Consider the following 23991-nt stretch of genomic DNA (forward strand, 5'->3'; position numbering starts at 1 on the left):
CCGATATGGGATACCTCAAGCTGGAAATCCTGGACAAGCCAAGTATCGATAAGCCATTCTCGAAAATATTCTTGACCAAGAGCGAGCGTCCACCTTCATGGATGGACCCATTTATCGACTACCTCTCCAAGGGTATCAAGCCCCAGGACAAGACTATCGCCACCAGGCTCCGAAGAAGAGCAACGCTGTACACGGTCCGAGAGGGCAAACTGTACATGAAGCGAAGGTCCTTCTCCCTGTTGAAGTGCATCTCACTCGAGGAGGGGCAGCGAGTCCTGTTATCACTGCATAGTGGAGTTTGCGGCAATCACGCGGGTGCGAGAAACCTGGGGTTTAAGGTACTGCGTACAGGGTACTACTACTGGCCCACAATCGAACAAGACGCGAAACGTATCGCTAGCGCCTGCCTTAAGTGCCACCAGTTCGCCAACTTCCCTCTTGCACCCCTAGTACCGCTCTCTATCATCATCGCCCCTTGGGCATACTGCCAGTGGGAGCTAGACTTCATCGGCAAATTCCCAACAGCACCAGGACAGCTCAAATTCGCCATTGTCGCAGTGGACTACAACACCAAGTGGGTTGAGGCCGAGGCCCTGGCCACGATCACGGTAGCCAAGGTGATCAACTTCCTGTGGAAGAACATCTACTGCCGCTTCGGAATCCCCGAGACAATCATTATCGATAACGGTGCCCAGTTTGATAACGATACGCTCCGGGATTTCGTCGGCCAGTACGGCACGCAGATCCGATATGCCTCCCCTGCACACCCACAGACAAACGGCGAAGTCGAGGCTGTGAATAAGATAATCAAACAGAACTTGAAGAAGAGGCTCGACGATGCCAAGGGCTTATGGGCCGAAAAACTCCCCGAGGTGCTATGGGCGATAAGGACGACCCCAACAGAGGCCAATGGCGAGTCCCCTTTCTGCTTGTCATTCGGAACCGAGACCGTTATCCCTGTCAAGCAGGAAGTTCATAGCGAGCGGGTTGTGCATGCTTCGACCCACTCACCAACTCGGAAGGGTTGAACCTCGACTCGGACCACTTGGAAGAGCGCCGCGAGCGAGCCAATATCCGGAATATCAACAACAAGCAGTGTATCGCTTGCTACTATAATGCCAGAGTTAGGCCTTGCCTTCTCTCCGTCGGGGATTGGGTGATGAAGGAGAAAATGCCAACCCCGACAGGACTCAAGGCCACCTGGGAAGGGCCGTATGAAATCACTGAGGCCGTCGGACCCGCTACCTTCTACATGAGGGGAGCATATGGTATCACCCTCCCACATCCGTGGAATGCCCAGCACCTCCGCTACTACCCCCAGTAGGGCAAGGAATCCAGACTAGTCTCCACAATGTTATCGCCCCCCCCCCCAAAAAAAAAAAAAGCTTGTAAGCATCAATACTATCTCCTTTTACCTTTCTTAGTCAAATGTATTTTGCAGCTGCCTTCACGCAGTATTGAATGATATGATATTACCTATGCATTCAATGCTATCGCAACGAATACAACACTCCTACACGCCACACCCACCACTGCATTAAACGAATGCTAACGATTATCGCCTTTCGAGCTATGATCGGTCATACATTTTCTCCCGTCATTATCGCCATAGGCCTTACTTCGGCCATCATACCACGCAACAGGCAAGGGCACGCTGTATAGAAATCCCAACTTAATGCCTACACGCTTTATAATGTCAATGCGATATCGCTCACGGCCGGTTCCGCTAATACAACACAATGCTGTCCCTCGCGAACCCTTGCGCCGCCAGTCGCGATCAAATGAATGAATGACTCCAAACGAACGAATGAATGTTAACAATACGCGATACTTCACCACGAATGAATGAATGCTCCAATCAATGAATGAATGTTAACGATATGCAATACTTCGCCACAAATGAATGAATGACTCCAAACGAACGAATGAATGTTAACAATACGCGATACTTCACCACGAATGAATGAATGCTCCAATCAATGAATGAATGTTAACGATATGCGATACTTCGCCACGAATGAATGAATGCTCCAATCAATTAATGAATGTTAACGATATGCGATACTTCGCCACGAATGAATGCTCCTATCAATGAATGAATGTTAACGATATGCGATACTTCGCCACGAATGAATGAATGCTCCTATCAATAAATGAATGTTAACGATATGTGATACTTCGCCACGAATGAATGCTCCTATCAATGAATGAATGTTAACGATATGCGATACTTCGCCGCGAATGAATGAATGCTCCTATCAATTAATGAATGTTAACGATATGCGCTACTGCGCCACGAATGAATGAATGCTACGCAAGCCTCCACGAATAAATAAATGAACGATACGCGATACGTCTCCACGAATGAGTGCATAAATGCTGCGCAGTATTTCGCCATGAAGCCACTGCATGAATGGTGGACAATACATCACCACAAAGTTATCCCCACGCGACGTATGGCGATTCATGAGCCCCTTAAAAACTGCAATAACACGCGATGTCAGCCAGCAACGGCCAACGCCGACAAGGTGCCACGCCAAATGAAATCGCTCAATGTCAAAGGTTTGCCACTCGCTCTCGCCCCAAGTATCGATACCATACTACATTGCCTTGCCCTAAACAGCGGCACCCACACTCGCACTTCACTGCGGTGACAAGCGATACACAAGAAAAAGCTCATACAGAAATGACAAGCGATAGCAATATGAAAGGCGATACATACTCCAATAGGAATGTTTATTATAAAAGGCTTTGCGGCCAATAGCGATACACCGAGTGATACTCCATACAAATGCGATACACAACGACAACATATTACATATTCATACAAATGCGATACACATGCACCCATCCTCGCTTGTCCTCCCGAGTCCGGCACAAGCTGGCTCCAACTAAGTCTAATTCTTTGGAAAATGAGGAGCTCCAGAAGATCACTGAATTTTAGGATTGATAGGCTGGCCGGGTTTCGGCGGGAAAGACTGGGGGCCAGTTGCACCGTACCACTTTCCGCCATATCGCCACCCGATCTCCATGGTTGTAGCCGGCCGCCCCTCCAGTGATCTTAGTTCTTGGTTTTCCCACTTGGTTCGGTTTTCAGTTCCGCAGGGGCACAGATTGCTCAATCCCCAAACGGGTGATGAAGCCGAATCCTCGTGAGATTAGGCTATAAAGCCTATAACCCAAGGTGAGATTAAGCTATAAAGCCCAGAAATCTGGAAACGCACACCGCCCAAAGGAAGAAAAGACTTCAGAAGCAAGAGCACAATGATAAACAAAGAAAACGCCATGTTGAAAATATGTTCAACATACCTCCTCTCCTCTGCCTATTTATAATGACAACCACCCCCATCAACCGCCTCCAAACGACCAATCGTCGCGTCGCCTTAATGGCCTGCAATAATGTCAAGGCAACCAATCGACAAGGAAATAAATGAGTTCACCGCACATGGGACTGTCGCCCAACAATGTCTGTTCCCCATAAACTTTTTGCGTCCCAATACCAAGCGGACATTTCAAAAACCAGACCACTCGGTCAAATGTCTCAACAAAATCCAAAGCATTTACAAGAAAAAAAAAATCTATCGCTAACACAACACGAAGAAATACAGAAGCTAAGTCTCGCCCTCGGCACTACGTGTCTGCTCATCTACTTAATCTCGCTCCTCCACCCCATCTCGCTCTCCAACGTTTTCACCTTGCAGCTCGCCCTCGGTATCCACGCGGACCTCCCGCTAGGCAGTAGCATCCCCTGTCTCGCGATCACCAGCTTGGTCCAACACTTGCCCCCGCACAGCTTGCTCTCGGATCACGATCCCAGTACCCCGATCACCACTTGCCGCACTTGCTTGCGATCTCGCTGCCTTCTTGGCCTGCATATCCCGCACCATCTTCTCCTGGTCAATCCAACCGGCAGCGATACCATCTTGAATTGAGTGCAAGGCCCCATCCGAGAAGGCTTTGTTCATCTTCTCTTGAAAGTGGGCCGACCGGAGATAGAGATCAACCGCCTTGTCCGCGCCATCCCGCTTAGCCTTCTAAACCTTGTCAAAATGTGTCTCGGTAACGGCGCGTAAGCGAATGCAATCCTCGGCAAAGTTATTGGCCCGAGTCTGTTGCTCAGCTAACTCCTTCCTGAGCCGCTCCATCTCTGCCTCCCTCTCACCTGCCTCGAGCTCAAAGTCTCGCAAATGGTCCACCTCCCTTTGCGGAGTACCAACCTGCCCCTCCAAGTCCACCACGCGATTGGGATGAGGAGCCAAACTCTCCAAAGCTGCTCCAACTCGGCATCGCGTTCTCGGACTTGCCTTTCTAAATCTTGCAAACGCTCTTCGGCCTCGCTAACCTGGGCCCTAACTTGATCCACCAACCTCAGGCCATCCTCCGCCCGTTGTAGCTTCCCGGACAGATCCAGATTAGACTCCCTCAGCGGAGCAATAGCATGCTCAGCCTCTTGGCGGCGAGCCTCCTCCACTGCGAGCGACCGCTCCAACTCCATCTGCCTCGCGATCCCTTCATCAATTACTCGTCTCATATCCTCGCGCTCCACCTGGCCTTGGTCCATTGCACTCTGAAGTTCGCGTGCCCGCTCCCTCTCGGCACTCAACTCCCCCTACAATCAGGCTACCTCCCGATCAAAGTAGGCTACCAACTCGGTCGAGGCGTGGTAATTCATGTTCACAGCCTGCATCGCACACCAATGTGAATATACATACATGAAAGAAAAGGAACGAGCAAACCCATAACGATACATACCCTCATAAACCTCTCTTGAGCCTCCCGATACACTAGGCGCGGATCTTCGGCATTCACGCAACTGCGATCGCGATGACAGTTCCGCAAGTCGGCAACCATATGAAGGATGGCGCCATCAGTAATTCCAATCTCGCCCAGGGTGCGCGCGAGACCCCCGGCAACCTCATCGTGAGAACCTCGCGAGCCCCTGCTCGTAGATCTCGAGCGCGATACATTATCAACCCGAGATCTCTTGCTACCACAAGTATCGATGCCGACACCAACTGGGGGACTCCTGAGACGTAGCTGCGAGGCAGTCCTTTTCTTTTACCCGACCCTATCCGTACGTGCGCATGTGTCCGACACTCGGACTCCATCCCCCTCACCATCCTGGCCATGGGTCCCCGTCTCGGTAACTTGGGCACCCCCAACCATATCTTCTCCGGACTCAAGTTGCACCTCAGTAGCTTCGATCGTCAGACCTGTCTCGCCAACCGCCTGGCTGGTCACCTCCGCCTCCCCACTGTCAACAGTGATGACATCCCACGAGATTGGAGGGCCAACTTCCTCACGAAAGACGGCATCTAGCTGTTCCAACATTGCGTCTTGCACCAACCGCGCACGAGCGTTGGTATCGTTCTGACTCCGCTCCACCTCTTCCAGCAACTCCTCAACGGAGATCTCCACTTCAACCGTTGGCTCCGATGCCCGATCCACCCCTCCTACCGAGACCCGGGGGGACTGTCTCGCCACCTCCCGAGTCTCGGAGGACTGGTGCTCGCCAACATATACTTGAGGACGCTCGCCCGCTTCACCCACCTGCATTGACGGCCCCTGGGGATTTTGAGCATGTTCCCGAATATCTTCAACCTCATGCCCCTCGGCACCGGCCTCTTCCTCAGCTCGCTGGTTGAGATACTCCAGAACAGCATCGGGAAACCTCAGATACATCTCGTCGGGCAGCGACATGCTCACCCGATGATCAGTCACACGCACCTTATCCGACAGATCAACTAGCCTTGCCGTCTCCAATTCTCACAACAACCCCTAAATAATAGTATCGGGATCGACATCGGCGTACGGGGTGTCGCTCTTGCTAGGGGACTCGTTCGGCATATCCGCTACAAAATAAGCGTACAATGTTAGCGAGGCCACAACACGGCATATAATCAACAATCACAAGCAAAACAAAAAGAGAGAACCCCTCCCCAACTCAAATTTCTCGTATACCCCCTCGATAGTACCCCCTCGCTCCCCTGGGGAACGCACCCATCACCCTCGCCACACGCTTCCGCTCCAGCGTGGTCAAATCAACCTCCTGCCTCACTACGATACAAAGACACGCTATTAGTATACACCAAAGGCAAAGCCCACCAAAAATGCAATCACGATACTCACAGATGGGTTGGAAACGGGTCGGAGCCCGATGCACCATATCCGGATTCTGCCACCGGCCTACTACCAAGCAAGGTCTTCCCCCCCAGCGAGCGTAAATGTTTGACGGCAAATCCTCGATAATAGCGCGGCTGCGCGCCCTAAAATTTACACATCCGCTATCACCAGTCTTGGTCGAGTATTGCATCTTGAACATAGAATTAAACTCGCCAATGCTGGGACACAACAACCTGCTAAGCTTCCATAGCAATAACACTCCCATTATTTGCCTCAACGCGTTGGGCGAAAGCTGCCCTACCGATATATTCAGACAAGAGATACTGCAGCTCCTCCGGTATCGGGAACGTCAACCCACACTTGAGCTGATATTCGTAAAAACATGCCCACCCCACCCCGGGGTGGCTAAAATTCTCCCCATCCCTCAAAGGGCGCAACAGGATATTATCCGGAATCGTCCAGGTGGCCCTCATCTCGGCGATCTTCTCCTTTGTCATACTCGAACGAGGCTGATCAATGGGCATATCGCCAAGGAGCAACTGCCCCCGTGGCGAACGCTGCATCTCTAGTACTTCAACATCCTCCACATCTTGTGTATCGGAATCCACGGGTTGTCCAACCCTACTCGGAACTCCACGAGACGAACCCTCGCCACTCCCTCGGGAAGTACCCTCGTCGCCTCCTCGAGAATTGTCCGCGGCACCCCCGCGAAGGACACTCTCACCAACTCCTCGGGAACCGCCTACGGCGCCCCGACGGGGAACACTTTCGCCACGACCGCGAGAAACACCTTCGCCACCTCCGCGAGAGGCGCCTACACCACCACGAGAAGCTCCTTCTCCTCCACGAGAGGAACCCTCTCTCCTACCTCGACTGCGATTCTCCCGCGCCATGCTGCGAGCGATACAACAACTGGTCAATCGCCTCTTATCTATCGCCTTCCTCGACCCTCCCCCGCAAAATTTCAAATCTTAACAACCTACTCGGAACAACAACGACAAACTCAGCTTAACCCGAAATTCAACCTCTCAGAAACCTCGTCGGACCTAACCCAACCCGAACCCGCCGGTAAATCTCACTCCCGAAAATGACCCCTTAACAAGACCCACGCACACCAATGCCCCCAGGTGAACCCAGAAAGGTCAAGAGACGGCGTACCTGTTCACTCCTCCGATCGAAACACAGAGACAACGACACCTACAACACGAAATTCTGACCACCGCACGAAAGTTCCAAGCTTTTTACACACCAGAAGCTCCAACTTCACCCAGTTCTTATTTCAATCTCAAACACGAACTCAGGAACAGTAACTATCTCTATATCTCTCCTCTGTCCTTATATAGGGACCTCGAGAATACAGGGACCGTTGGACGTGCAAGGACGACGACGCCAGATCTCACCACGTGTCCGACATCCCTAAACGTTACGGAGGTCATGCGCCGTCGCCTCGGCTCCTCACCACTGCGCCATTATTACATGTTACGGACTCCAGTACACCGGACTTCCCGCAAACGAAAAACAAATGACATCACTACACGTGTCACCAGGGCACGGCATATGCGCCAAAAGACGTATGAGACCCTACCACCGATTCGCGATAGCGACACAACGCCAAATGCGAGTACAATCTCCTCACCCCAGCCAAGACTCCTCTTAAGTGGGGACTTGCACTAGGCCAAAAAATGAATCAGACGACAGTGAAAAACTGTCGTCTGATAAGGCACGTTGCTGTTGTCTATCTCAATGCCGTCTAATGGGTGAATCAGACAATAGGAGGTAACTGTCATCTGAAGAAATTTTGCACAACAGCAACGACTTACATGACTATTGTCTGAACACCAGAAAGAACAACAGTGATGAGTATCTTAACTCTTGTGCAAATCAATTTCAGACAACAGATGCTAGAAGAGAGAAACTTGTGAAGAACAATCAGAAAACATTGGCTTGTAAATAAACTGTTGTCTGAATGAAGGTTGTACATCATCTGACTAGCTGTTTACTATTGATTGAATTCAAACAAGACGATAGAATAAGCGTGTAGCCATTGTATATCATTGTTTCATAATATAACATCTTCTAATAAACTGTTGTCTGAAATCAAGTCATACAATAATAACTTTCCTATTCTCTGTGGTCTTCCTTAACTTCAGACAATAAATTATTTTAATTTTTTGTTGTGTTATATCTAGTTGGACAATTGATTAGGTTTGAAAACTATTGTAGATGGATAGTTCACACAATAGTTTTTTGTTTATCTTTTTGTTATGTTCACTTGTTAGACAATGGTTTGCTGTTGGTATTGAATTGTCAGCTATAGAAGAGAAAAACATACATTCTGCACAATAAAAACAACACATCCACTGATTCCAGAAACGCATCCATTAATTCCAAAAACTATTTAATCCCAACAGAGGAATTAACATATCCATTGTTTAGATAGTTTCATATTTGCATTTAAGTGCTACAGACTAGTCTAACAAAAAGTGAAAGTACTTGTACAAAATTTGATTGAAGCTTGAGCATCTCTGATCTTCCCAAGTTTTTGGGTAGTCTTGCATCATATACTAACCGAGTTGAGGACTTGAATGAAGTCTTACTAGCATCCTTGTATCTGCAGTAAGATGAAAAATATTAGGTCAGGTGATGTATACTAAAAAGCAAAGGAAATCCCAAGCCCATTATCTCATCTACCACCAGTCTAGCATGCACTAAGAATAAAAGAATGAAGAGTAGGTAGCACAAGTACTCTGAGTCAACATTATAGACTAAAGTGATTAAATGATTTGGAGAAGCAAATGAGAAAAACTGAAATAAGCAGAAATTTTGAAAGTTACATGGAATCCCTAATTTCTTGATAGCATGCAAATAAACCGAATTTAATAAACCAAAATACATGCCCCGATAGCTGAAAATATTTAAGGTTGTAATAAAGAGAATATTTACTTTGGGTTAACAAACTCCTTTATGGCACCTCCTGTTTTTGTGAGCTCCTCAATGTACGGACCAAGTTCCAAAATTAACTGCATATAGAAAGTCAATAGTGATGATGTCCAAAATATGTCCAGGAACTCCAGAAAAATTGCATTAAAATATGAGATGTGGCAGTTGTCATACATTATCTCTAAGACCCCATATCTTTCAGTCCACACAAGAAACCCAGTGTTCTATTTTCCAAGAAACTGAGATAGTTTAACACCCAGAAAAGTACTCAATGTTTTCAGAAAATTATGTTGCAGAAATCCTAATGCATAGAGCTAACTTCGTGATGACATAAATCCTTCGTACGAACTCCAAAAAGAGCAAGACTGATTTCATTTGAAGGATGGGAATGCCTACTTTTCAAGTACTGGTGCAATCAAGAAAGATTGGACGTAGAAAACTACTAAAAGAAAACGAAAGAAAAAGACAGTATTGCTGTATACAGAAATTCCTGCAGCAGACCTGCAACTTTGAAAAATCATAAGTAATTCTAGAATTTTTTTTTTTTTTAGGAGATTCCAATTCTGAAATGATCTTTAAGATGTCTACTGCAATTTGTAAGAAGATAATAATTTCAAGTTCCCAACCGAACTGTACAGTTTTCAGTAAAAGTTCAACTGGGTCAGAAACTCAGAAACACAAATTCACATTTGCAGAACCTCTTTTCTACCTTGAGTTTTTACCAATGAATCCTAAATAGAAGAGCTGGAACTTAACAAAAACAAACCAAAAGACTCAAAATCAATTGAAAGATATCACCAGTTAGACAAACATAGCAAGGACTTTGGAAAAGAAGGAACTTATGGATCTCTCTGCCCTGCTCTACCAAACCACCCACCTTCATTCCCATATCAATCGATCTCTCTCCAACTTTCAACACCACAGAACACAAACTGGAATTGAAAACAAGATTGTTGTAACTGAATCCTTCTAAAAGCAAGGTAAATTAACAATTAATGGAAGTGCTTCCTAACTGAGGAGATGTCATTTGTGACTAGAGAAACTAGAGAAGAAGTTCAATTATAAAGCACGCACCTAGAGAAACAAGAAACCCCCAAAAGCGAAGACGACGCTACAGCTCCACCTAGAGCACGCACCAGCTAGCTAAAACCAAAACACAACAAACCCAATTCTGATTTCAGCATAGTCAAAACAAGATGAACACCCAACACATAATTGAATATCCAAAACAAATAAAGGTAAACCTTCTCAATGTTCATAATCAATTCTCACTGTATTAATAACCTAACTTAGACGACAGTGTAATTGCTATCAAACACAACAATGAATGAGAACAAAGAGAGTGGATAGTTTGAAGGAGCTGAATCATTGGACTATAAGATAGACTTAGAAGCAGCTTTACTTTTATCTGGGCACATTTAGTTTTATCTCAATCAAGTTCGATACAAGGGTACAGATAAGAACTCATAAACCAAACAATCAGCCCTAAATCAAACTTTATAAAACAGAGAAATGAGGAAATTTTAACATTCTTTAGTAGAAAGCTCAAAACAACTCAACTGGAAGAAACAAGCACCACTGGAATAGTAATAGAGTACTAGAAAAATAAACCAGTACAGCAAATAAACCAGTGTTGCAAGTTTAGCGACTCTTACGGTAGAAGGCCTTCCTCAAGGGGTTCCCAAGTATCAGTTATGTCGGTGGATCCAATTGTAGTATACTGGTGAAGACCGACAATTCTTATCTGGAATACAAGTAATAAGACTAACTTGTCAGCCTGTTAGATCTAGTGAACATATAACCATCCAGCATAGTGATCCACAATGAGACATCTAACCTTAATTAGCTCCACAATCGTCACACTCTTGTTGATAGCTCTTCCCATAGCCTTGAAAACAATTTCGTTCGAACCCTTGTTCTGCGATACACATAGTAACTACATGCTATCCATCAGAGAAGCCTATTACAACAACAACCAGTAACATAATACACATGTATATCCACGAGTTGCCTATATATCATACAATTGCATTTTCGACTTGCATAAGCAGTATATCTTACCAACCAATTGCACATATAGATAGCTAGATAACTAAAAAACAATTATCACAAGTTCAATAACTATTCCGTGTTCCCAAACGGCATTCATCAAAACAAATTCATACATCTGACTAATATCATTACAAAATTCGCCACATATCATAGAAATCCACAAGTTTAAACACTAAAATTTCGACTCTGCTAAAACAAATTTAAACATACTAATCAACAGGCACCACTTTTTACTTAAAAATGAGAGGCCAAAATTAGATAAGAGACCTGAAGCAGAGTCATGGCGTAAGTGATGTAGTTTCGCATCCTCCCTTGGCTCGTGTTTCTGTTGAAGAATACGGAACGAGACTAAGTGTGGATCATGAGAGGGAGAGAGAGAGAGGGACACAAGCATGTATAGTGGTTCACCTTGCCCTTGAGGCAAGGCTACGTCCACTTAGATATTTTACTATGTAGTGAGGCCAAGTAGCCTTTGATAGTGATACAAGTGAGGGGATCATGAATCCATCCTTTCCAAGAAGGGGAGGACTTCCCTTTATAGCTAAGGGAAGTCCCCCTCTATTCTATATTTCCGATGTGGGATACAATGTACATATTGCTTCTCTTGAAGCCTCTTGGGGAGCATGGGAGGGTGGCCTCCCAACTAGATACCGGCCGATCTCCACCATGACAAAGTAGCTCGGGTGTCGACCTACCGGATGCATGCCATAGGCGGGGCTAGCCATGTCGTGGGGCCCACCTATGAGGTCGTTGATTATGCTTGGCGGTATGTAATATATGTGGTATGTACAAGTCCCCCAAGTCCCCGAGTAAGAGGCGCTTCTTGGTTGGGGAGTTTAAATGTGATGCCGCCAAGTATGAGTGATGACCTCGTTGAACGCTATACCCATACTAGTCCCCCAACTCCGTAAGTAAGAAGGGACTCTACGGGTATGTTGGTGCCCCGGGGCCCTCATCAAGCTAGTACCTGCAAATAAGATGAGTGCACACAAAGCATATTGATTGCGCTAGGGCAATCGAAGTGACATTTGGGTCAAATGCATCGAGGTGCATGAATGTTTATGTGAGATGCATGTTACACAATGTGTGTATGCACATATTATGTAATGTTTGACATACGACGTATAAGTCGAAAATGTATGTGTTATGATAGCATAACGAAGTGCATATGATGCATAGATGTGTGATGAACTCGTTGACACATAATGATATGTAATGTTGTATGCACGTGATACATATGTGTTAGGATCGGGAGTGTTGTTAGTCGCCGAGTCCCCCAAGTCACGTAGTAAAACAGGAATTTGGATTTAGGCTACGGTGGACGAAGCCGGTAAGGCTAAGAATGAAGCTCCGGTATCGAAGTAACCATTGACAATACTAGCGAGACTATGGCGTGACCATGATAGTCCCCCAAGTATAGGTTAGAGGAAGAAACTCTAACTTACTTAACCTGAACGTATAAGCCATAACCTGATTGTTTGGCTCATGTGTAACGGGAATGTAAGAGATGAGCTCGCTCATGTTGAGTGGATGTGAGTTTTGTCCTATGGTCTTATTAATGGGATGTAAAAGAAATTTAATTGTTGCGATCAACAATAGGTGAAAAATTTCAATATTTCCATTAATAGACCATAACACGAAAGTATGAGCGTGAAGCTCAATGATAGTCCAGGTCGGGTACTATCTCCACTTGTGATAAGTGGTATGAATAAGTCCCCCAAGTATAGAGAATGCTCGGGAGGTGAGATGATTCAAAAGCAAAGGATTGGACCTTGGCTTACCCCGCCTCCGGTCCAAGTGGGGTTTACTGAGGGCTTGAGCCTATGGTACCCGATAGGGTAGAATGAGGATTTGGGTCTCTGATACCCGGAAGGGTAAATGAGGACTTGAGCTTCTGATACCCGGAAGGGTAGATTGAGGACTTGAGCCTCTGATACCCGGAAAGGTAGAATGAGGACTTGAGCCTCTGATACCCGGAAGGGTAGAATGAGGACTTGAGCCTCTGATACCCGGAAGGGTAGAATGAGGAGTTGAGCCTCTGATACCCGGAAAGGTAGAATGAGGACTTGAGCCTCTGATACCCGGAAGGGTAGAATGAGGACTTGAGCCTCTGATACCCGGAAGGGTAGAATGAGGACTTGAGCCTCTGATACCCGGAGGGGTAGAATGAGGACTTGAGCCTCTGATACCTGGAAGGGTAGAATGAGGAGTTGAGCCTCTGATACCCGGAGGGGTAGAATGAGGAGTTGAGCCTCTGATACCCGGAGGGGTAGAATGAGGAGTTGAGCCTCTGATACCCGGAGGGGTAGAATGAGGACTTGAGCCTCTGATACCCGGAAGGGTAGAATGAGGACTTGCGCCTCTGATACCCGGAGGGGTAGAATGAGGACTTGAGCCTCTGATACCCAGAAGGGTAGAATGAGGACTTGAGCCTCTGATACCCGGAGGGGTAGAATGAGGACTTGAGCCTCTGATACCCGGAGGGGTAGAATGAGGACTTGAGCCTCTGATACCCGGAAGGGTAGAATGAGGACTTGAGCCTCTGATACCCGGAAGGGTAGAATGAGGACTTGAGCCTCTGATACCCGGAGGGGTAGAATGAGGACTTGAGCCTCTGATACCCGGAAGGGTAGAATGAGGACTTGGGCCTCTCGTACCAAATGGGGTAGAGTGAGGGTTTGATGCCTCTCGTACCCGATGGGGTAGCCTGAGGGCTTGATGCCTCTCGTACCCGATGGGGTAGAGTGAGGGTTTGATGCCTCTCGTACCCGATGGGGTAGCCTAAGGGCTTGATGCCTCTCGTACCCGATGGGGTAGCCTGAGGGCTTGAGCTTCTGATACCCGGAAGGGTAGATTGAGGACCTGAGCCTCTCGTACCAAATGGGGTAGAGTGAGGGTTTGATGCCTCTCGTACCCGATGGGGTAGCCTGAGGGCTTGATGCCTCTCGTACCCGATGGGGTAGCCTGAGGGCTTGTACAGCGTGGCCCGGTGGGGTCACGTGAGGGCTTGAGCCTCCTTAACCCAATGGGGTGGAATGAGGGCCGGTGGGCCTCCTTTACCCGGTGGCGTGGCCCCGGGTAGAATGATGGCCTTGTGCCTCGTAACCCCGTTGGGGTATCCGGTGGCTTTGGCCTCCGGTACCCGGTGGCGTGGCCCCGGGTAGAATGATGGCCTTAGCCTCGTAACCCCGTTGGGGTACCTCACTCGGGGCGAGGATTTTAAGTACCGCATGTTACACTTATTTAGTGTCATATGTATGCATGTAGTAATTTTAATTGACGGGCAATTAAATTAATTAAAGCATGATATTAATACATAGGCATAATGGATATGCTACTAAAAGTATCAAATGTTGTAGGCATATGCTTAGATTATAGTAATCATTACTGAAGCATGCTAAGTATAACATTAGCTCTAATTGAATAAGCGTGATTGAGAACTTATCTGGAGCCGTGAAGAAGTTGTATAAATATTGCGAACAATGACGGACTTGTTTGAAAAGTGGCGTCACATTGTAATGTGACAATAATACATCCGTTTCAAATGATCGAGCCTTCTCAAAAACAAAAATAAACGTTAGCACAGACCAAGTGTGACCTATAGAGAATGTATAATTTGATACGTCGAGTATAATGGAGAGATGATGTTTTAACTAGCAAAATAGACATAATTGTATAATTGTCTGGGCAATCTGGTGCAAGGCATCCAATGATTATGCTTGACATATCTTGATATTTGTACAGTTAATACTTGTATAGTAAATCTCAATTTTGTGAAGTAGAGAATGGGTGTACAACCCGTGTTGGTTATGAAACCTTTGATATTGGCAACGTGCCTAGACAGTAGTAACTTGACAGTTGGTCTATGTGTATCATAGATACAAAATATGTCAGTAAGTGAGGCATGTCAATTTGATAATTTATGACTTGCAAGTAATCTAAGCACATGTGAACTTTATGATATTGTAGCTTATAATGCTCAGAAAACTCCACCACTGTGAGATTGTAATAATATACACACATATATTCATATGCATCATAACACAAGCTGATAAACTAAATGCCCAGTGCTCGCATATGTTATATATATAGAATACAGTAAGCCAATGTGTGCTACGTGTTAGGCTCATGGTGTTGAAGGCGTCCACGTGTTTTGAGCATGGTTAGCTAACTAACACTTGTAATTTGATGAAGATGTATATATGCTTGGTCATGCTTTGTAAACATATATCAATTAATTAGTGTGAGCGAGAATACAAGTCTGAGCTGTTAATTAAATAAGCCTTAGTACTTATCTTTTGCATTGAGATGTCTGATGCGTAGAGCGTGTGATGCTTTGCAAATTCCAGCTGCAGCGAGCAGATACAGCGACCGTATATAGCTTGTCGAGAGGAGTTTGAAAACCCCAGCTATGAATTGATCGAGATACAAGTTGTTGAGATGGCACCGAGAGCAGTTGACGACTTCTTGGCACCGAGAGAGGGTTGGCACCCAGAGGAGGTGCCGGATCGGTCACCGAAAGGAATTGCGCCGAGACAAAACACCAGGAGTTCAGGACATGGGGAAGGCAACAAGAGCTGGGGTTGAAACTGGATGTCTCGGTGGCCAGAGCAATTTGCTGCTCTAAAATTTGAAATGTCTCTGCAGCTGTGCAGGGAGCTGTAGTTTGAAGACTGGACCGGGTGGAAGAGATTTGCAGGTCCCGGAGAGGCGGAGACGAGAGTAATTTGGCAGGCACCTGAGGGAAACGTATCCGCTGATTTCATGGAGTTACAGGTGCCCGGAGAGACGAGAGACCAGCTGGGAAATCGATCACTTACTGTGGTGGGGTGTACAGAGAAAATCGATGGGTGTCCGGGCAATCTCTCTCTCTTTTTTTTTTTTTTTTTTTTTTTGAATCCCGGAGCGTCTGATGCTTGAATGAGTTGGTGAAGGAGGTGAGAGTGCCGGGAGGTTGGGTACCTGTGACGATCCGGGATTCCTCGAAAGGTGCTGTTGGGTGGTGTCGGTGGGACTAGGAGAAGATCAATTGAGGTGGGATCGGGATGTTGTCATGAGAAGGGTGCCGGCTGGGGTCACCGAGATGCTGTGTGATGCCGGATCGACCACTGGGAGGTGGGAAAGGTAGCGGGACCTGGAAAATAGCGAAATTAGGTGTCGGAGGCTAGTGGGTGCCGGAAGCTACTTCCCGGTCCGGTCACCGAGAGGTGGAGAGGCTACGGGGTTTTAGATTTGGTCACATGGGTGGGGATGCTCGACGGGATTGAGCCTGCAAGTTTGTCTTCAGTATCCCGAACGGGAGGACTTGAAGGTGAGCTATATCCAATGCCCGGGAACCTGCGACTTTGGTGAGTTTGAAGTGACTTCTTCGTATGGGGATTGAAGGTGCGGGCGTCCCTTAAGCCGGGTCCCTGATTATTTATAACTGATGGGTCTCGAGCCGGCCAGCTATGGAACGAGACCTTGATATCTAGATGTGTAGTGGTATTGCTTGGCCCAAAAGTGACCATGATATTCAATTATAGATAAGTACCCGTACGAGGCTGAAGTTGCTGCATGGTTGCATGCACGAGTAAGAGAGCTGCTTGAGCACACACACGACCTTTAGTATCGGTACCCACCGGCGTACCCGATGACTCATGAGTCCCGGAGAAGAGTGGACTTGGGAGTGGGGTTGAGGGTACGAGGATGTGTAAGTACCCGCTGACTCGTAGTACCCGTACATGACCCTTGCTCAAGGTCGGAGGCTCATACCCAAACTAGGGACCCTCCTTCTAGCGCCAATGTTTCTGTTGAAGAATACGGAACGAGACTAAGTGTGGATCATGAGAGGGAGAGAGAGAGAGGGACACAAGCATGTATAGTGGTTCACCTTGCCCTTGAGGCAAGGCTACGTCCACTTAGATATTTTACTATGTAGTGAGGCCAAGTAGCCTTTGATAGTGATACAAGTGAGGGGATCATGGATCCATCCTTTCCAAGAAGGGGAGGACTTCCCTTTATAGCTAAGGGAAGTCCCCCTCTATTCTATATTTCCGATGTGGGATACAATGTACATATTGCTTCTCTTGAAGCCTCTTGGGGAGCATGGGAGGGTGGCCTCCCAACTAGATACCGGCCGATCTCCACCATGACAAAGTAGCTCGGGTGTCGGCCTACCGGATGCATGCCATAGGCGGGGCTAGCCATGTCGTGGGGCCCACCTATGAGGTCATTGATTATGCTTGGCGGTATGTAATATATGTGGTATGTACAGCTCGTAATCCTAATCTCATTCTCATCAACTGGCGTCTCTGCTCTTGGCTTCTCCACTCTCTGGTACCGATCCATCTTTGTTTTCAAAACACCAAACAAAATCGAACCACATCAGAGCCATGCATCAAAATCAAACCACACAAGCAGCTAAGTCGCAGACTCAGAGACACAAACACACAGGCCATAGAAAATTTAAACAAAACGTAGGAAAAAGAGAGAGTGATTCAGAGAAATTTACAGAGGAAAAAAGAGGGAGTGAGAAAATCGGGAGGAGGAAGAAGAAGAAGAGGAGGAGGTTGGATCTGGGAGAAACATACCATGTTTTAGGTTGAAAAGATGGCCGGAGATCGAAGAGGGTTAAGGAACAGCGACGACATAGCTTTAGGGGTCGTGTGCGGTGGTTCGACGATCTCGATTGAGGGCGGGGTGGCTGGGTTTTGTTCTCCATCGCCTAGGCTATCTTTTGGTGGTGGCAATGCCAAAAGTCGACGGCCGGAAGTCGAGCTTTCCGGCGTAACAGAGAGATGGTGAGAGGAAGAAGGGGGGAGCCGGGGAGAGAGATAGAGAGAGGGGCATGTGCGGCCGAGAGAGGAAGAAGGAGCAAATGGGCTAGGGTTCTTTCCTTTAAATACTAGTCAATGTGAAATGTAAAATTTGGTGGAATGGAGGGAAATGAAAATTGAAAATTTGGCAAAGTGTTAACTAGCTAGCATATATACTGAACCCTAAAACTCAGACAACATCAATTCAGATACATTGTCTGAAAGAGAGTGACACAACAGATAACTAACAAACTGTTGTGTGAATTAAACAATCAGACAACATCTTTTTCAACCATTGTATTAATAGCAATTGCACAACAGAGAAGTAATAACTGTTGTGTGATTAAAAACAATCAGACGACATCTTTTTTCAACCATTGTGTTAATCAACCTTAAACAACATCAATGTAATAACTGTTGTCAGAATTGATTGATTCAGACAACATCGAAAAAACAACCATTGTCTGATTTACAATTGCACAACAGTTGTTATGCGAGACCGTTAAAAAATTGTGAGCACAACAGTTGCACAACAATTGTACAACAGTTGTTATGCGAGACAGTTAAAAACAACCATTGTCTGATTTACATCGTATGAAATAATCAGACAACAGCAAAAAAAATTATGTCGTCTGAATTTTTAAATCATTATCTTATACGATACTGACTGTTGTGCAATTGTCTTTACAATTGCAGATAAGCGAGACCGATAACAATAGTAACAGACTGATACATCCCGTGTTCAGCTGGATCGAACCCCCCTCGAGACAACTGAAACACCCACTATGTCTCATCTCAATCCCTGTTAAAGTGACGAGATCACACATCTGCTGCAAATATGCTTGCAAGGAAGGACGTCCCTACGAAAGGACGTAGCGCCACCCTACACAGAGGTAGGCATGGCGCCAACGCTAAAGAGAGTGGCACTATGGCGTTATAGGTCATGGCCCCAGCTAGGATGTGTGGGAGGCCCGTAGGTTTGAAGGATACTTTGGCACATTCCAATCCTTTGATCATCGACACTCGAAATCCGTCTCATGAGAATCTTCCGGATTATGGTTATCGTTGGGGGACGCCTCAACGTCATAACCTATTCCTGAGAATATAGAGCTCTTTGAAAATTACACTAGTGTACATGAGACGTGGGATAGAAACTCCATCATAATTTATGATGACTCCATCATAATTGATGATGTAATCGCGCATTTCATTGCTCATGAGTTTGTTGAGTCTGATGATATCGAACCACGCTCCGTTGATGAATGAATGCCAACGTAGAGAAATTTGGCCTAAATGGAAAGATGCGATCCAGGTTAAGTTGGATTCTCTAACGAAGAGAAAGGTTTTCGAGCCAGTGATGCCAACACCTCCTAACATAAAACCTATTGACTAATGGGTCTTCGTTAGAAAGCGTGATGAGAAAAATAGATAGTAATCTCGCCTTATGGCGCAAGGCTTCTCACAAAACGCCCTGGAATCGACTACGATGAGACATATTCTCTCTTAATGGATGTCATTGCACTCCACTACCCTGTCAGTTTTGTAGTTTCCGAATAACTGAACATGCAACTTACAAATGTGGTCACTACGTATCTATATGGGGATCTAGATATGGAATATACATGAAGGTTCATGGTGAACTTCATTTACCCAAGTCAAGTGGCTCTAAACCACGGAGCACGTTTACAATAAGGTTGAAACACTCACTAAAGTGACTACTTGATTGGGAAGGGATATGCCCGCGCATTTTCATAACAAGTTTCGGATTCTATCGCGGTTCATGTTGGACATGATCTTCATTGGAAGTCCTTAAAGAGTTAAGGGAAACCGCTGAACACTTGAAATCCGAGTTTGAGATGAAGGATTTTGGGAGAACAAGATTATGTCTCGATTTGGAACTTGAGCATCGTGTTGATAGATGCTTAGGCATTTTGACAAGGTCAAACCTTCAAGCATCCTCATGATCGTCCGTAGTCTTGATCCTGAAAAATATCATTTTCATCCAAAGGATGATGACGAAGATGTGCTAGAGGCAGAAGTGCCTTACTTAAGTACAATAGGCGCATTATTGTACTTAGCTCAATGCACAAGACAGGACATCTCATTTGCCATGAACTTGTTAGCTAGATATAGCTTTGCGCCAACGCGACGCTATTGGATTGGTGTAAGAAATATTTTTCGATACTTGAGATGTACGATTGATATGGGCTTGTTCTATCCCTACAGAGAGATGATGGATTCGGACCCATCACACACCAGGAACGCCGCCAACACTGGCCTGCGTCCACTATCCCCATCCTAAAATGACATGTGTTTTGGAAGATTTTGCTGATATTGGGTATCTCTCTGACCCACACAAAGGTCATTCCCAAACTGGTTAAGTGTTCACCATGGGTAATGACCGTGATATCTTGGAGGTCTACAGAATATATCATAGTCGCTATATCTTCGAAGAATTAATGCAGTGATTATTCCTCTTCACGAAGTGGTTCGTGAATGTATATGGATTAGATCCATAATTACGCATGTTCGAACAATTGTGGTTTGAAGTCTACCACAGATGAGCCTACGAACATTTAAGATAATGATGCTTGTTTTGAATAAATGAAGCAAGGCTACATCAAAAGCGATAACACCAAACATAATCAGCAACAACAGACTCTCCTCAAGATCAAAGTGAACTAGGACAGTTTGGTAGGCTTGCTCACTAAGTCATTGCCTAAATTCCACTTTCGAGAAACGTGTTGGTAGCATGCGGAAGTTATCCGAACTCCCATGACCGTTGTCATCAGGGGGAGGTGTCTACATGTATGGTCTCGAAACGTGAAGGGTGTGTTGTGCTCTTTTTTCCCTTCGACCGAGGTTATTTTCGGTAAGGTTTTTAATGAGGCAACGAGAGGAGCACCACGTTTGGGCGACACAAGGAGGAGTGTTCAAGTAAGTCCAGAATATGTGTCTGGCCCAAACTCTAGGTTATTTGACCTAGTTATAATAAGGTTTTGAATTAGAGATATTCTCGGAGATATTTATAGATATCCGATTAATTGTACGACTATCTTAATTTCCTTGTACAACTCTGATTCTATGTCTTGTAATCCTCTATATAAAGAGGTCTCTATTATCAATGAAAGCACGACTCAATTCTCTCCCAATTCAATTTTCCTTACACGAAAAGGTTATTTTGGTCTTTTGTCTATTTTTTATTCCCACGTGCTTGCCACGTCATCAAATTAATGAAGCCGTCACGAAATTTGGACGAATGTATCACATCGATGTCAGTACAAGACTTCAGGTATCACATTGATATAGTTGAAAGTTCGGGTATCAAATTGGCATTGGCAATAGAGTTTGGGCACTAACAGTGAATTTTTCTCTTTTCATATATGTTGATTAGAATACAATTTTGAAAATCATGCTTTTACTAATAATTAAGTCACCTTCTGAATTCCATGGGTCATTTGAAATATTACTTGTGCCATGCAATCACGCATGAGTTTAGTATTCATAGAGTATGACTACTAAAATATTTCTTAACTCGCATACCACTTAAATATCAGAAAGATTCTTTTTATACATTTTCTTACTTTTTAATTTTGAAAAATCGTACGAAAAAAATCTGTTAGAGATTTTGATATTTCGTCAATTGAAATTCATTCTAAAGATCATGCTTTTATTAATAGTGAGATTAGAAAACATTAAAGTTTGAACAAAAATGGGTCTTTGAGTGATTTGACACATTGGAAGGTGTCATGAGGGCACCCGTGGAATGCAATGACATACAAAAACATGTTAACACTAATTTTTGTTGAAATTCTCTTATACCATAAACTCACTATTTGTAGACCATGATTATTAAAACATGTTCCAATTGACTAATGATCGAAACCTCATACAAATTATTTTTTATTAATTTTGTTGTTTTTTTATTTGAAAAATGGTAAAAAAAAGTACATGATGATTTTTAAACTCTGTTAGTTCAAGATGTGCTTATAAATCATTATTTCAATTTGAAAAATTTTTGGTGAGAAAATAAGAATTGCGATTTTGACCAAAAATCATGTGATATAATTTACAGTTTTGGGTATAAATTATCATGGTCTTGGAGAATTTTTTTTTTTATTGGGTACAGTTTCCATGGGGCATGATTCATGAATTGTAGTTATAGATCTAATTAAAAATTTTATTTTTCTTTTGTACCTTCATAATAAATAAATAGTTTTTAATTTAATATTATAGATTATTAATTAGAGCTTAAGTAACAAATTAAAAATTAAAGTATTAAAGGATAACAAAAATGGCTAAGATAAGAATATAATGTCATGCAACATGGAGCCTGCAAAATTTTCGGCATACATGGGCCCGGTACAAATTATCTCACTCTAACATTTTCTATTAATTATGTCCATTTTTCTGTAAATTTCTTTTGATTTTTTTTCATAAGTAAACATTTAGCGCATACACCTTATGAGTAATATTTTTTTTAACCCCCTCTCTCCATCCTTGATAGGGCTCGAACACATGACCTCCCAAATAGAAAACCAATGTTTTACTATCCTACTTTATAAGTAATTAAACCCTGAAAGCACATACCCAGATCCTGATGGATACTGATTAAGGAAAATACAGATTCTCTTAATCCACTTGAAAAAATCTAAATTTAAACAAATCGGATCGTTTTTGATTTTTTGTTCTTTTCTAAAGAACCAAATTCATTTCAACCTAAACAAACAACGTCCTATAAGAACTACCATAACAACAATAATGTACACACTTAACAAATTGAAGAAGCTCACCGGAAACAAAAATATGGTCTCGACCTTGGCTATCCAATGTGTTTGCTTAGTGCTATTGCTTGTAACCATTAACAAAGTTCAAGCTCAGTCCAAAGTTTACAATGTACTGGAACACGGGGCCGTTGCAGATGGAAAATTTGATAACAGCAAGGTATGTAGAAGTATAAACTATTTGCATGATTAGTATAAACTATTTGCATGATTATGGCCAAAGTGCGTTCACTGTTTTGTTTGCTTATTAGATTTGGTTTATTTACTTTAGGTCTTGAGTGAAGTGTGGAACCAATCCTGTCATCAAAACACTGGAGGTGGTGTTATTTTATTTCCACAAGGGACGTTCATGGTGGCACCGGTGGTTCTACAAGGGCATTGCAAGGGACCAATGGAGTTGCAGGTACAGGGAACCATACAAGCTCCCGTGGACGTCCAATCTTCGGTTGGTGTGGACCATTGGATCAGCTTCAGATATGTTGAACACTTCGTAATTCATGGTGGTGGATTGTTGGACGGCCAAGGAGCCTCTGCTTGGGGAAAGAGCAAGGCACTTCCCACTGTAAGTAATTGTTGCACGTATATATATCTAGCTAGCTTGATACGAATGATAGACAAAACTTGAGGGAAGTCAATGTCGATCTCATGCCCGTAAGCTCGTTTGTTTTAAGGAGAAAATCTGTCATGCAGAATGTGCTAATAAAGAGGTTAACGTTCAACCGTTTTTGTTTCCCACAGAAATAGAGAGAAACAGAGAGTGTGTCTAGCAATAACCTAGAAATTAGCTTCATGCATTTAAACAACCCGGTTTGTATGATGGGTGCTGCTATTTGTACCCAGCAAAAATCTGAGTACAGCCAGCAACATAATTTCTATCTCTTATTTCCGGTATTACCCTTAAACATCCATCATCATTTCTTCTTCTTCTTCCCTCTATCTTCTTTTCTCTTAGCTTTGATTCTTTCTCTAATCTTGGAGATGGTGACTATCAAGATGAGAGAAGAAACAACATTAAGTTTTGGGGCCAGCAAAACAACTAATTGAATTGCTCCACCTAATTAGATATCGATCAGTTCTATTTTCATATAATAACATATTGATTAACTCCTCGATCTAACTGATAATCAATCATATATACATATAGTGGGATTGTTAAGACCTCATATGCTTAAAAACGAAAAACCAGTCTCAGCCAAAAACAAAAGCAAAAACCTCTATATGAGGCCTTTTAGAAGATCAAAGAAGGTCCCCTACCTCCCTTCAGGTGAGATCACCCAATGGACGAACTGAATCTG

The 23991-nt window shown here is 44.5% G+C and overlaps 1 protein-coding gene across 1 annotated transcript; it reads right to left on the reverse strand.

Annotated features, from left to right (window-relative positions):
- Positions 1–8484: 8484 nt before the first annotated feature.
- Positions 8485–17607, reverse strand: LOC133711128 (uncharacterized). The gene is made up of 8 exons (XM_062137294.1): positions 17155–17607; positions 11383–11463; positions 10901–10981; positions 10719–10807; positions 10138–10202; positions 9941–9995; positions 9067–9143; positions 8485–8734 (listed from the first exon to the last, which is right to left on the reverse strand). The coding sequence occupies exons 1-5, from the start codon at positions 17443–17445 to the stop codon at positions 10187–10189; spliced, it is 558 nt and encodes a 185-aa protein (XP_061993278.1). The 5' UTR covers positions 17446–17607; the 3' UTR covers positions 8485–8734; positions 9067–9143; positions 9941–9995; positions 10138–10186.
- Positions 17608–23991: the final 6384 nt, after the last annotated feature.

The sequence above is a fragment of the Rosa rugosa genome, chromosome 5 (genome assembly GCF_958449725.1).
Source record: "Rosa rugosa chromosome 5, drRosRugo1.1, whole genome shotgun sequence".
Classification (NCBI taxonomy): Eukaryota; Viridiplantae; Streptophyta; class Magnoliopsida; order Rosales; family Rosaceae; genus Rosa; species Rosa rugosa.

Bases quoted from the DNA above. Each gene is read 5' to 3' on its own strand.
- LOC133711128 (XM_062137294.1), bottom strand. From the start codon at position 17,445: ATGGATCGGTACCAGAGAGTGGAGAAGCCAAGAGCAGAGACGCCAGTT. The intron at 10,982-11,382 runs GTCTCTTATCTA...TGTGTATCGCAG, and splicing joins ACGCCATGACTCTGCTTCAG to AACAAGGGTTCGAACGAAAT. The intron at 10,808-10,900 runs GTTAGATGTCTC...CTTGTATTCCAG, and splicing joins CGATTGTGGAGCTAATTAAG to ATAAGAATTGTCGGTCTTCA.